The 14,415-nt window shown below is 46.9% G+C and overlaps 1 protein-coding gene across 1 annotated transcript in view; it reads right to left on the bottom strand.

The window, feature by feature from the left end:
* LOC147120678 (contactin-associated protein-like 5) overlaps positions 1-14,415 on the bottom strand; it is a 1,541,569-nt gene that overhangs the window by 615,294 nt on the left and 911,860 nt on the right. Inside the window, exon 13 of the mRNA XM_085986862.1 lies at positions 6,628-6,828. Within this exon, the coding sequence (XP_085842988.1) occupies positions 6,628-6,828 (201 nt within the window). The remainder of the gene's footprint in view (positions 1-6,627; positions 6,829-14,415) is intronic.

A 14,415-nucleotide genomic window follows, 5' to 3' on the forward strand; every position in this document is an offset into this window, starting at 1 on the left:
TCAAATTTTGTTTGGTAATGGCTCCTGTGAACCGCCTTGGGACATTTTACTATGTTAAAGTTGCTATATAGATGCAAGTTGTTGATGTTGTTGTTGTTGAAGGGAGTCATATAAAATACAAGCTGAAATTCTGCTCAAAGAAGAATTACCAGCACGCATCTCAACCTGCAATGTGTCGAAAGGGTGGAATTCAGCTCTGCTCTTTGGGCAGTAGGATGGCTTCTGATGAACTTGCAAATCAGCTGATTATGCCAGTTTTGAAGTCCTGCCCCCCCTGCTGCTTTTACAGTGGTGCTGCATAATATCCGGACGTCCTAATTAAAACTGAGGAGCGTGGCTAGCAACTCTCCACTGATAGAAAAAAATAGAGACAATCTTACAGTAAAACTGTGATGTCTGTTCCTTCTGAAAAAATCAAATTACCCAATAATTTTGAATTAAGCAATGGAAATAACACAACAAATTGGGAATTTAATGCTAAAAACTGATTAATCGCAAAAACAACTTTGAAATTAAGGGAAATAGGCTGTATTTTAATAATAACAACGTAATATATGGTCACGTCAGCATATTGGAACTACCTGAATAGTTCGTCATTGTCTCCAGCAAATTCTAGAACGTTTGTATTGTTGAGACTGACTTCAAAAACTTTCAGCAAATTCTCTCTTAACAAAATGTTGTGGAGGTTTTAGAGGGCAAAGCTATGTATAGAGCATTTAAATTGGTTTAATTATGCTGGGTAAGCATAATTATAGTACACCAGGTTGGAAAAATATCTACGCTTAATGAAAACCATAAAGCGCAAACATCCTTATCAGCTTTAACCCTTTCTCGCTTTATTTAGAGGAATAACATGTAGTTATTGAACTACTTTTGCACTGTATAGGTATGTAAAATTCAAGCCATCCAAAGTCCAAATGCAAAAACCAGGGTAGGCCATCCAAAATGGCTGCATGCTTTCTCACACAGGTGAACGGCGAAATAAAGTTATACGGTGGTTTTTCACTACGCTAAGCAGCATGGGTAATGGGTCAGGAGATGGTTCTGTGATAGTAGATTGGCGGTTAGGATCAGATCAGTCATGATCTTATTGAATGGCGGAGCAGGCTCGAGGGGCCGATTGGCCTACTCCTGCTCCTATTTCTTATGTTCTTATGTACTTGCTGCCATTTTAACCTGCTCGCACTGCACCAAAACATTATAACGGTTTTAAATTCCCATCTTAAATATACATGGCTTTCTAAATCATGTGGGTAAGATTAGAACAATAAATACATTTAAAAATGCAGAAGAAGGAATAAAATTAGCACTACAGGAAACTTTGGTTTATCCAGAGGTTGTATGTCCGGAAACCTCGATCTAACGGCAGAAATCAGCAGCCGTTCTGTTAGGTTTTTTTTCTTTTTTTTTCTTCTCCTAGCATTTTTTTAAACAGTCAGTCTCTGGAAAGCCTCTCTGAAGCTGTTGCTAAGCTACAGAGGCGCTTCCAAGGTACGGGCCGACTGTTTACAAGCTGTTGCTAAGCAACAGTGTTTGTTGTCAGATATGGAGATGAAAACCTCCGTATCCTTCAACATTAGCGCTGGTCTGTCCGGAAGTTTTCATAGATCGGCATCATGCCGGTCCCGTCGGTGCCGGATATCGCGAAGTTTCCTGTAATATGTTTTGAGGAGGGTCCAGGATTCAGGCTAGAGAAAGCATAGTACATCAAGCGGAAATTTATCCTTGTTATTCCCATTTTTCGGGTGGGAAACTGGGGATGCTGTGGGGGGGACGGAAGGTGGTGGCGGGGTTGGGGGGGTGCAAAAATGATCAATTTTGCTGGTCTATACCCTGCACACTAAGGATTCCTGATTTTTCAGGCGTTCTGGATGGCCGCCTTAAGTGTTAGGCTGGTTGCATGATGCTACTGAAGGGCCTAATTCCTGTTTAAGGACCCCGCAGCAAAATTCAGCAGCATTCAGCGGAGCAGGTGCTGGCAGTGGTGCTCAGATAAGTCCCGAGAGGGGTTTCGGGGCAGGCTACGAGGGGGGGGGGTGCGGGAAGGTGATCACAATGCCTGTGGAGTCGGGTGAGCACCCCACCCTGCACCTCCCTGCTCTCCGGCTGGGGTTATTTAAAAAAAAAAGAAACGATTATTTACTTCTCATAGGCAGCCACGGGGGCCACTATAGAATCCTGATGTCTGTCCCGTTCATCGCTGACAAATTTGGACAAGGGGTCATTTAACAAGTGTTAGGCACCTAATATACATATTCAAGGCACTTAAGGTCTCTTTTATGTAATGCACCCACTAGGAAGAAATGCGCCTCGTGGATTTAGCAGCAGGACCAACACCTTGTGCTCATTTTACGTCCAATAAATAATGTAACGCATATCAATTTTTACCCCATAATATTACTGTCATGTTTCTAGAACATTGTAAAAAGAAAAAGACTTGCATTTATATAGCGCCTTTCACGACCACCGGATGACTCAAAGCACTTTACAGCCAATTAAGTACTTTTGGAGTGTAGTCACTGTTGCAATGTAGGAAAAGGCAGCCAATTTGCACACAGCAATCTCCCACAAACATCAATGTGCTAATGACCAGATAATCTGTTTTAGTGATGTCGATTGACGGATAAATATTTGCCAGGGCACCAGGGATAACTCTCCTGGTCTTCTTCAAAATAGTGCAATGGGATCCTTTAAGTCCATCTGAGAGAGCAGGCGGGGCCTCGGTTTAACGTCTCATCTAGAAGTCGGCACCTCCAACAGTGCAGCACTCCCTCAGTACTGCACTGGAGTGACAGCCTAGATTTTTGAGCTCAAGTCTCTGGAGTGGGACTTGAACCCACAACCTTCTGACTCAGAGTCGAGTGCGCTACCCACTGAGCCACAGCAGACACTCTAATGTATTTAATTTAAAAAAAAATCTTATTACTTAGCATATTCACTGTTGAGTTTTCTTTGAAAAAATTAGTAATTTTTGGTGAGCTTTGCCAGTAAAGCCAATATTATAGAAGTTGGACGTTTGACTGAAATTACATTCCTGACCATTTGCACAATTCTATGTAGCACATAGCACACTGATCTTATCATATATCAAGGCCGTGATACCTTTAAGGCAGTTAATATAAAAATGTCAGGTTCCCATTTGTTAAGCCCAACTCAGCTGAGAATTACAGTAATCAATGAATTAATGAACATTTAGCGCCGAGGGAACTGGTATCACTGATTTGCTTTTTGGAGTGTAGTCCCTATTGTAATGTAGGAAATGCAGCAGCCAATTTGCACACAGCCAGCTGGGCGGGCTCAACAAGGTCAATCAAGGGAAAATAGCGTGAGTTGGCCAGAAGTCGATGGAGGCAGGACTAAAACCCGACAAGTGGGAGTCCCGCCTCCAAAAGCTCCCCATTGGCAAAATCCAGCCCCCAGTACTCAAAACAAGAAGTGAGAAAGGGTTGCTGTTGTTTGATGTGGCTTGTTGGCACACGATCGTCCAGAAGGTCAAAGGACTCGAAGGTACAGACTATCAGTGCACTGTCTTCCTCTTGCCTCTGGGACAGGTTCAAATCCAGGTCAGATTGATTGGACGTCTCTTTTTTTGTAATGGTCGGAAGGGTCCAATGTGAAGTGAACCGGGGCAGACTCAATTCCAGTTCAACGTCATCTGTGGTGTGCAGTGCAAAACTGCCATTAAACTGGCAATCTCAGCCAGACAGGCCACAGGTCGGTTGAAATGAGAAATGGGAAAATTCCCTTTGTCGCAGCAGGGTTTTTTTCCCCTAGAGTCGGAGTAGAGGGTATATTCACACTCCAACGACAGCAACTTGCATTTATATAGGGTCTTTAACATAGTAAAACATCCCAAGGTGCTTCACAGGAGCGTTATCAGACAAAGTTTGACACCAAGCTACATAAGGAGATATTCGGACAGGTGACCAAAAGCCTGGTCAATGAGGTAGGTTTTAAGGAGCATCTTAAAGGAGGAGAGAGAAATAGAGAGAGATGGAGAGGTTTAGGGAGGAAATTCCAGATGTTTAGAGCCTAGACAGGGGTGAAGGCAGTGCCGCCAAAAGTGGGTCGAAGGAAATCGGGGATGCATTAGAGGCTAGAATTGGAAGAACGCAGAGTTCTCAGAGGGATGTAGGGCTGATACAGAAATATGGTGGGGTGAGGCAATGGAAGGATTTGAACACAAGGATTAGAATTTCAAATTCAAAGCCTTACTGAACCAGGAGCCAATGTAGGTCAATAAGAACAGGGCTGATGGGTGAACGAGGCTTGGTGCGAGTCAGGATACGGGCAGCAGAGTTTTGGATGAGCTGAAGTTTACGGAGGGTGTAAGATGGGAGGCCGGCCTGGAGAGCATTGGGATAGTCGAGTCTGGAACTAACAAGTAACGGTTGCATCAGTGCACAATGGCTTCCTTGCAATGATGCTGCAGTTTGGTAGTGTAGGGTTAGGCTCAGGCTGACTCTGACATGAGGCGGAATGGGACTCTATCCGCCAGGGAAGCCCATTCCACTCTGCACTCAGGTCGGGCCCTGACGACAGAGTTACACCACAGCTTTTGTGCCTCTTCAAAGCATTTGACTTGTCTTATTCCTGAAGTGAGAATACTTGCTCCTGAAACGGAGGTGCTGGATCAATTAGTTATTTTAAACCTGAGATCCGTAGATTTTGTCACCGAAACGCACAGGATCCTTGTCCCTATTGTGATCAAATGTTTTTATCATAAAAACAGAAAATGCTGGATATACTCAGCAGGTCAGGCAGCATCCGTGGAGAGAGAAACAGAGTTAACGTTTCAGGTCGATGACCCTTCGTCAGAACTGGAAAAAGTTGGAGATGTAACAGATTTTAGGCAAGTGTAGGGGCAGGGAAAGGGGGAGGGGAGGAAAGAACAAAAGGGAAGGTCTGTGATAGGCTGGAAGGCAGGAGAGATTAAGAGACAAAAGGGATGATGGTGCGAGGCAAAAGGAGATGGTAATGGGACAAGTAAAGAAACAAAAGATGAGTCTAGAATATGTATAAATGGGAACGGCAGAACCATCAACAGCTGCCATATGAAACAATCGGGTCAGAGGTTATGGTCTGAAATTGTTGAACTTGATGTTGAGTCCTGATGGCTGTGAAGCCCCTGCACTTGATTATAATCTGTTACATCTCTAACTTTTCCCAATTCTGAGGAAGGGTCATCCACCTGAAACGGTGACTCTGTTTCTCTCTCCACAGATGCTGCCTGACCTGCCGAGCGTTTCCAGCATTTTCTGTTTTAATTTCAGATTTCCAGCATCCGCAGTATTTTGCTTTTGTAAAAGTTTTGCCTTTTTTTTTTATTCGTTTATGGGATGTGGACGTCGCTGGCAAGGCCAGCATTTGTTGCCCTTGAGAAGGTGGTGGTGAGCCGCCTTCTTGAACCGCGGCAGTCCGTGTAGTGAAGGTACTCCCACAGTGCTGTTGGGGAGGGAGTTCCAGGATATTGACCCAGCGACGATGAAGGATCGGCGATATACTTCTAAGTCAAGATGGTGTGTGTGACTTGGAGGGGAACTTGGAGGTGGTGGTGTTCCCATGCGCCTGCTGCCCTTGTCCTTCTAGGTGGAAGAAGTCGCGTGATTGTGAGGTGCTGTCGAAGAAGCCTTGGCGGGTTGTTGCAGTGCATCTTGTAGATGGTACACACTGCAGCCACAGTGCGCCAGTGGTGGAGGGAGCGAATGTTTAAAGTGGGCATTGTTGACAATGATTTTTTTTTTTGCAGTCTTTTGATTGTTGAAAATATAATAATCTTGTGTACAAAGTAAAAACAGCACATTGGCTTGAATTTCTGAGTTTTGCTTCGTTGCAAAAGTGGTGTTGTTCTGGCAGAGGGGACTGCAATTTGGAGCCAGAGGTCAGATTCACAGGAGTTACTCTCATAGGAACAGGAGGAGGCCATTCAGCCCCTTGAGCCTGTCCAGCCATTCAATGAGATCATGGCTGATCTGTATCTTATATCCATCCACCTGCCTTAGCTCCATATACTTTTATACCATTGTTGAGCAAAAGTCTCTCGATCTCAGATATAAAATGATTAATCGAGCTGGCATCTATTGCTTTTTGTGGGAGAGAGTTCCGCACTTCTACCACCCTCTGCGTGAAGAAGTGTTTCCGAACTTCTCTCCTGAATAGCCCGGCTCTGATTTCAAGGTTATGTTCCCTTGTCCTAGACTCTCCGCACCAGCGGAAAAAGTTTCTCTCTATCTATCCCATCAATTCCTTTTAAAATCCTAAAATCCTCAATCATACACATAACTTTTGATATTCCAGGGAATACCAGTCTCAAGCTCAAGATTGACACCATCACAGCTTTGCACAGAAGTACGAAGAACAGCCACCAGAATCCAATCCCGCGCCTTGTCCTTATTGCGTTAGGTCACTCTTGTGACTCTGTCTATTCAGTACACCGAGCCACAAATAATGCATGGTTGTGCGTTGTAACTGAGAAACAACTGCCATAAATTTTATTGTAAAAAAAAAGCTTACTACATCAAACCAAATACTCCTGACACTTTGAACCCGTGTAGCTTGTCCCGAATGAGCTTCATAGCTTACATTTCTGAGGCAAATGGTACAGTAGAACTGGGCCCTTGTACTTACCAGGTGTGTTTAAAAGGCGTGACTTTCTGCAGTGGTAGGACACCTCCTGCTCGCAGTAGTCCATATTGTTAATCATGGCCTGCAGCTGCTCTGTGTTAGCAGTGTAGCTCAAGTGCACAAGGTGAGGTTTGCCTGAACTGGAGCCTTGGACTTTGGTTAGCTCTGTGTTGTTGTGCTGTGTCACAGTCCATGTCTTGTCTTCTGTTAAAAGAGTAAAAATGAGATATAATCAAAACACGAGGCCACAGAACTAACCTCTTTGATCTAATACTGTACAGCCAACAACTCAATGTGTTCTTTAGAGTCTAAAGTTGGGTCAATGAAATAAAGAGCTCCTTCTGTGTAGTCTAAACATTCTCCATCTCTTCTATACCATGATATATTAAGAACATAAGAAATAGGAGCAGGAGTAGGCCTATGTCCACTTGAGCCTGCTCTGTCATTCAATAAGATCATGGCTGATCTTTTACCACATCTCCACTTTCCTGCACTATCCCCATATCCCTTGATTCCCTTAATATCCAAAAATCTATTGATCTCTGTCTTGAAGATACTCAACGACTGAGCCTCCACAGCCCTCTAGGGTAGAGAATTCTAAAGATTCACCACCCTCTGAGTGAAGAAATTTCTCCTCGTCTCAGTCCTAAATGGCCTTATTCTGAGACTGTAACCCCTGGTTCTAGACTCCCCAGCCATGGGAAACATCCTCCCTGCATCTACTCTGTCAAGCCCTGTAATAATTTTGTATGTTTCAATGAGATCACCTCTCATTCTTCTAAACTCCAGAGAATATAGGCCTAGTCTACTCAATCTCTCCTCATAGTACAATTCCCCCATCAGCAAGTATATCCTTCCTTAGGTAAGGAGGCCAAAACTGTACACAATACTCCAGGTGTGGTCTCACCAGGGCCCTATATAATTGCAGTAAGACATCTTAAGGGGCTAGATTTTCAGTATAGACAGTTTTGGGGCGCTAACCTTAGCGCCCGCCCCAAAGTAGCGCCCCGTTGCCGGAAATTCAGTGGCTTTGCCCTAAGAGGTTGGTGGAGCGCTAAAAGAGGCGTTCCACTACTATATTTAGGCGCTAAGCTGGCGGTGCAGAGCGCAACACCCGAGCTCGGGCGCAGCGCACGGCAGACACTCTGGTGCCAGTGAGCTCTTAAAGGGGAAGGGTGCATGTGTGTTTTTTTCAAAGGAGGAGGACGAGGACGAGGACGAGGAGGAGGAGGTGGTGGTGGTGGTGGTGGTGGTGGCCGGAAACATAAATACACCGTTCACAATAACACACACTGGATCCTTCCACACAACACATGCAGACTGCCTTATATAGTGCAGCAGGAGTGCCCTTTAATGTGCGCTCCCCAGGGTGTGTTGCGTTCCACTTTACAAACGCTCTGGACGCCAGCCGCACAATGGGGCGGTCCGACTGAAGTTTGGATTCGGGGCGGCCAAAGGGCGTTGCACGAGGATGTGACGTCATTTTCTGCGCGCGCATCCGGGCGGCCGCTAAACTTTGCGCCGGCGCTAACGGGCAACTTAATTTGGGGCGGGGCGCAAACTGCGCTGCGCCCGGGCGCTACGCGCATAGCGCCCGAAAATCACTTCTCTTAAGGCGCTAACTGCTGGCGCAAGCAACTGAAAATCTAGTCCCTTTACTCTTATACTCAAATCCTCTTGTAATAAAGGCCAACATACCATTTACTTTCCTAATTGCTTGCTGTACCTGCATGTTAACTTTCAGCGATTCTTGTACAAGGGCACCCAGGTCCCTCTGAACACTAACATTTCCCAATCTCTCACCATTTAAAAAATACTCTGCTTTTCTATTTTTCCTACCAAAGTGGATAACCACATTTCTCCACATTATATTCCATTTGCCATGTTCTTGCCCAATCACTTAGCTTGTCAATATCCCCTTGAAGCCTCCTTGTATCCTCCTCACAACTTACATTCCCACCCAGCTTTGTATCATCAGCAATATTGGATATATTACATTTGGTCCCCTCATCCAAATCACTGATGTAGATTGTGAATAGCTGAGGCCCAAGCACTGATCCTTGAGGTCCCCCACTAGTTACAGCCTGCCAACCCAAAACTGACCCGTTTATTCCTACTCTCTGTTTTCTGTCCGTTAACCCATGTTAGTATATTACCCCCAATCCCATGAGCCCTAATTTTGTTTAATAACCTCTTGTGTGGCACTTTATCGAATGCCTTCTGAAAATCCAAATACACCACATCCACTGGATGCCTCTTATCTATTCTGATACTGATGTCCATAAACTTGTCAAACACAACTTTTTGATTAAATAATTACTGTTCCTGCAGGCAAAAATGTTTGATGGCATAATGAGGCATATAATCTTAGATATTAAATAATAAATAATATTAACCCAATTCTGAAGCAAGGTCATCGACCTGAAACGTTAACTCTGTTTCTCTCGCCACAGATGCTGCCTGACCTGCCGAGTATTTCCTGTTTTTATATTATATATAACATTAGAACTATATTCTGGGATGTACTGACTAATTTTCAATAAGCAGAATGGGATGCACGATTTATATTGGTCCGAGAACTGAGGTAAATACAGTTTTTGTGCCTGGTTTTATTCTTAATAATTTACATCTTTCACTCAATCTGAGCACTGTAAAGCAGTCAATTGTCCTTTTTACATGTGTTCATTGTTTCAATGTTACGATTTTAAGCTATTTTCTTCTTTGGGACTGGGATGTGCAATGTTATTCATCCTAGTTGTTCACTGCAGAATTATTGAATAAATGAAAATGAAAGGGATGGCTCCTCCTCGATATACTGTTTGATTAACCCTCCCCGCCTCGCTACCTCTCTTTCATCCTTTAAGACGCTCCTTAAAACCTACCTCTTTAACCAAGCTTTTGGTCATCTGCCCAAATATCTCCTTATGTGGCTCGGTGTCAAATTTTGTTTAATAACGTTCCTGTGAAGCGCCTTGGGATGTTTTGCTCTGATAAAGGCGCTATATAAATGCAAGTTTGCTATTGATTGTTGTTAAATGATTACTGGTTTTAACTCCCAAATTATAGGAAGATAAATGGGAAGAGAGACAGTGAAACTGGATTTCTGATCGGAACAGAGCAACAGGAGGAGGCCATTCAGCCCCTCGAGCCTGTTCCACCATTCAATTAGATCATGGCTGATCTGTATCTTAACTCCATCTGCCCGCCTTGGTTACATAACCCATAATACCCTTGCCTAACAAAAATCTATCAATCTTAGTTTTGAATTTTTCAATTGACCCCCCAGCCTCAACAGTTTTTTGGGGGAAGAGATGTTCCAAATTTTCACTGCCCTTTGTGTGAAGAAATGCTTCCTGTCACAACCCTGAACGGCCAAGCTCTAATTTTAAGGTTCTGCCCCCTTGTTGTGGACTCCCCCCCCCGCCCACCAGAGGAAAGAGTTTCTCTCTATCTACCTTATCAAATCCTTTAATCATCTTAAACACTCAATTAGGTCACCCCTTAATCTTCAAGGGAATACGAGCTTGTGGCGAGTGCTAGAGATGCCATTAGTAAGAGTTCGGTATTACCTTTAAATAAAGGGATCTCTCTGAAACAACTTTGCTGTTTCTTCGCCTGTTTCCACACTGCAGAGTCCCTGCAACCACCTAAACTCAGCATGGCAGCAATATGACTATATAAAACAATCAGGCCTAGAAATTGAGTTTGCGCTGCGCCGGGGCTTAACGCCGGAAATTTAGCGCTGGTGCTAAGTCGCGCTGTGCGCGCCAAAAATTCAGTAGCGCCGCGCCCAAACGGCTGCCGGCGCTACTGAAGGCTGTTTGCGCCTGAAAACTGGCGCTACGCGCCGCATTGCGGCGCTATTCCGGCGCTGTGGCGCCCGATGCGGTGCGGCAGGCTCGGGAAGTGCAGGCCTCCTCCTTCAGTTAAGGAGGAGCTGCCTGCACCCGCCCGCTGGCTGGTTAAATCGCCACAAAAATGAGCCCGGCACCTCGGGGAAGTGCCGGGCTCGCAGCCGAGAAGCATCTGTTCCGCGGGGGGGGGGGGTGGGGGAGTCCGGGGAGGGAGGTGCGGGCAGGCGGCCGGCGGGAAAGCGGCCGGCCGCCGCTCCACCTTTATGCGCCGGCGCAAAGTCGTGTAAGACTCTGTTGCCAGAGTCTTAGTTGCGGCTGCCACGGGCGAGGCGGCCGCAACTGAATTTCGGCGCTGGGGCCCGTCACCACGGCAACCGGGACGCTGCGCACACCGATGACGTCATCGGTGCCGGCGCAGCGCTACCGGTGTAACGCCGATGTTGGGCCCTAGTCAATTTCAAAACCGGCTGTAAGTCCAGCGCAATGCCCTCTAGCGCCGCAAAATGGGCGCTAAGCCCACTCAATTTCTAGGCCTCAGCGTTTTGGTATCCGAACAAGTGTAATCCATTAGTAGAGGGTTTTATTTCACTATAGCTGCTGTTTTAGGATACACTTAAGACAGACCATGTTGTGGAAAGGGACGGAGGGGGCAGGGAATTCAATGTGCCAAATCATGAGTTTGGAAGTTCACAGGATAAGAAAAACGGTATGAAGACAATGAAATACATTTTAATCAGCATTAAACGACTGCCATATTGGTTTAAAAGGGTTTGTCTGACGGTTTAATGGGACACCTATGGTGAGAGAAATTCCATTGCTGTCTCAGTGATATATCAGCCTTTCATAGAAGAGAGAAATCTGAAAAGTGAATGAGCAATATCTTCTCCATCATAAGCAACGCCTCGATTTTACAATTCTCATCCTTATTTTCAAATCCCTCCATGGCCTCGCCCCTCCCGATCTCTGTAATCTCCTCCAGCCCCACAACCCTCCGCGATATCTGCACTCCTCTAATTCTGGCCTCTTGCGCATCCTCGATTTTAATCGCTCCAACATCGGAGGTCGTGCCTTCAGCTGCCAAGGCCCTAAGCTCTGGAATTCCCTCCCTAAACATGTCCGCCTCGCAACCTCTCCTTCCTCCTTGAAGACGCTCCTTAAAACCTCCCTCTCTGAACAAGCTTTTGGTCATCTGCCCAAATATCTCCTTATGTGGCTCGGTGTTAAATTTTGTTTGATAATCGCTGCTGTGACGTTTTACAAAAGCTGTTCTTCTTCTTCTTGTTATAAAACTTTTTAAAGCTGGTTAGCGTGCATTCTGTAGGACATCACTTTGGTTACTTATTGTATTCTTTACACTGTTGAAATGATGGGCTCTTTTATGAGGACAGGAATGTTATGCCTTGTAATGCACAATGTATTCTTCTTAAAAAGTGAAGCACAAAGTCTAATTATTACACAGGTGATACGCTTATCAATTACTACATAAAAGGTGATGAGTCGAAGAAGAGATGACGAGTCGAAAGAAGAGATGAATAAGGCTAAGAAGAGACCATGCTTCTTCGTGAGTGACTGAACAAGTCTGAACGAAACCCACACAGTGGTGGGTGGAGTCAGCTGAGGCATGCCTCCATACACAGCGCCACCCAGAGGTGGCAATATACAATACAGTGGTTTACCACATTCACCCCTTGTTTAATGTGAAGTCCGGCGGGGTGAAGGGTACTACAAGTTAAGTCTATCAGGAGGCCTTGTCTGACGTCCTGATCGTCGTGGTGGCGGCGGTGGTGTTGCAGCATCTGACGTCGGGTCTGGTGTCTGGGTGGTTGGCGAAGATTCCTGGGGCTTTGGCATGCCGTCTGCAGGGGTTGGGTTGGGAGGGGTGGTGGGGGATAACAGTGGTAAGGGGGATAACGGTGGTAAGGGGGATAACGGTGGTAATTCAGGGGTACCCGAGGGTGCGAGATCTCGTATGGAGACCGTGTCCTCCCGCCCGTCTGGGTATGTCACCCAGCCATACTGGGGGTTGGCGTGTAGGAGGTGCACCCGCTCGACCAGGGGGTCCGTTTTATGCGTCCTCACGTGCCTCCGCAGTAGGACGGGCCCAGGAGAAGTCAACCATGCCGGTAGCGAGGTTCCCGATGTAGACTTCCGGGGGAAAACGAACATTTTCTCATGAGGGGTCGCATTAGTGGCAGTACAAAGCAGTGACCGAATGGAGTGGAGCGCTGCAGGGAGGACCTCCTGCCAGCGGGAGGTCGGAAGGCCCTTAGATTTTAGTGCTAAGAGGACTGCCTTCCAAACCGTCGCGTTCTCCCTTTCCACCTGGCTGTTCCCCCGGGGGTTGTAACTGGTGGTCCTGCTCGTGGCGATACCTCTTGTTAGCAGGTACTGCCGAAGTTCGTCGCTCATGAACGATGAGCCCCTGTCGCTATGTATATAGCTGGGGAACCCGAACAGAGCGAAGATGTCATTCAGACACTTGATGACCGTGGTACTGGTCATGTCTGGGCAAGGGATGGCAAAGGGGAAACGGGAGTACTCATCAACTATGTTGAGGAAGTACACATTGCGGTCAGCGGAGGGGAGGGGCCCTTTAAAATCGACGCTCAGGCGTTCGAAGGGGCGGGTGGCCTTGATCAGGCTTGCTCTGTCCGGCCTATAGAAGTGCGGTTTGCACTCGGCGCAGATTTGGCAGCTCTTGGTCATGGTCCTGACCTCCTCGATGGAGTAGGGCAGGTTACGGGATTTGATAAAATGGAAAAACCTGGTGACCCCCGGGTGGCAGAGGTCATTGTGGAGGGACTGCAGCCTATCACTCTGCGCGTTGGCGCATGTACCACGTGATAGGGCATCTGGGGGCTCATTGAGTTTCCCTGGCCGATACAAGATATCATAATTGTAGGTGGAGAGTTCGATTCTCCACCTCAAGATCTTGTCGTTCTTGATTTTACCCCTCTGCTTATTATTAAACATAAAAGCTACTGAACGCTGGTCAGTGAGCAGGGTAAATCGTTTCCCGGCCAGGTAATGCCTCCAGTGACGCACCGCTTCTACAATAGCCTGGGCCTCCTTTTCGACGGAGGAGTGTCTCGTCTCGGGGCCCTGGAGGGTCCTTGAGAAAAAGGCCACGGGTCTGCCCGCCTGGTTAAGGGTCGCGGCTAGGGCGAAGTCGGAGGCATCGCTCTCCACTTGGAAGGGGATGGACTCATCCACCGCGTGCATTGCGGCCTTCGCGATATCGTTCTTGATAAGAGTGAAGGCTGCACACGCCTCTGGTGTCAGGGGGAAGGAGGTGGCTTTGATGAGGGGCCTGGCTTTGTCTGCATAGAGGGGCACCCACTGGGCGTAGTAGGAGAAAAACCCCAGGCATCTCTTCAGTGCTTTTTGGCAGTGGGGAAGGGGTAGCTCCATTAGGGGGCGCATTCTGTCGGGGTCGGGCCCGATGACTCCGTTCTCCACCACGCAGCCGAGGATGGCCAGGCGCTTGGTGTGAAACATACATTTTTCCTTATTGTACGTTAGGTTCAGCCGTTGGGCCGTACGGAGGAAATTTGCTAGATTAACGTCGTGGTCCTGCTGGTCGTGGCCGCAGATGGTGACGTTATCCAAATAGGGGAAGGTTGCCCGCAGCGCGTTCTGGTCAACCATTCGGTCCATCTCCCTTTGGAAGACCGAAACCCCGTTGGTGACGCCGAAGGGGACCCTAAGGAAGTGGTAGAGGCAGCCGTTTGCCTCGAAGGCAGTATACTGGCGGTCCTCATGGCGGATGGGCAGCTGGTGGTACGCTGACTTAAGGTCGATGGTGGAGAATACTTTGTATTGCGCAATCTGATTGACCATATCAGATATGCGAGGGAGGGGGTACGCGTCCAGCTGGGTGTACCGGTTTATGGTTTGGCTGTAGTCGATTACCATGCGGCGTTTTGCAGTGGTTTTA

Source organism: Somniosus microcephalus, chromosome 4 (genome assembly GCF_052327205.1).
Source record: "Somniosus microcephalus isolate GS21.2 chromosome 4, FLI_Smic_1.0, whole genome shotgun sequence".
Lineage (NCBI taxonomy): Eukaryota > Metazoa > Chordata > Chondrichthyes > Squaliformes > Somniosidae > Somniosus > Somniosus microcephalus.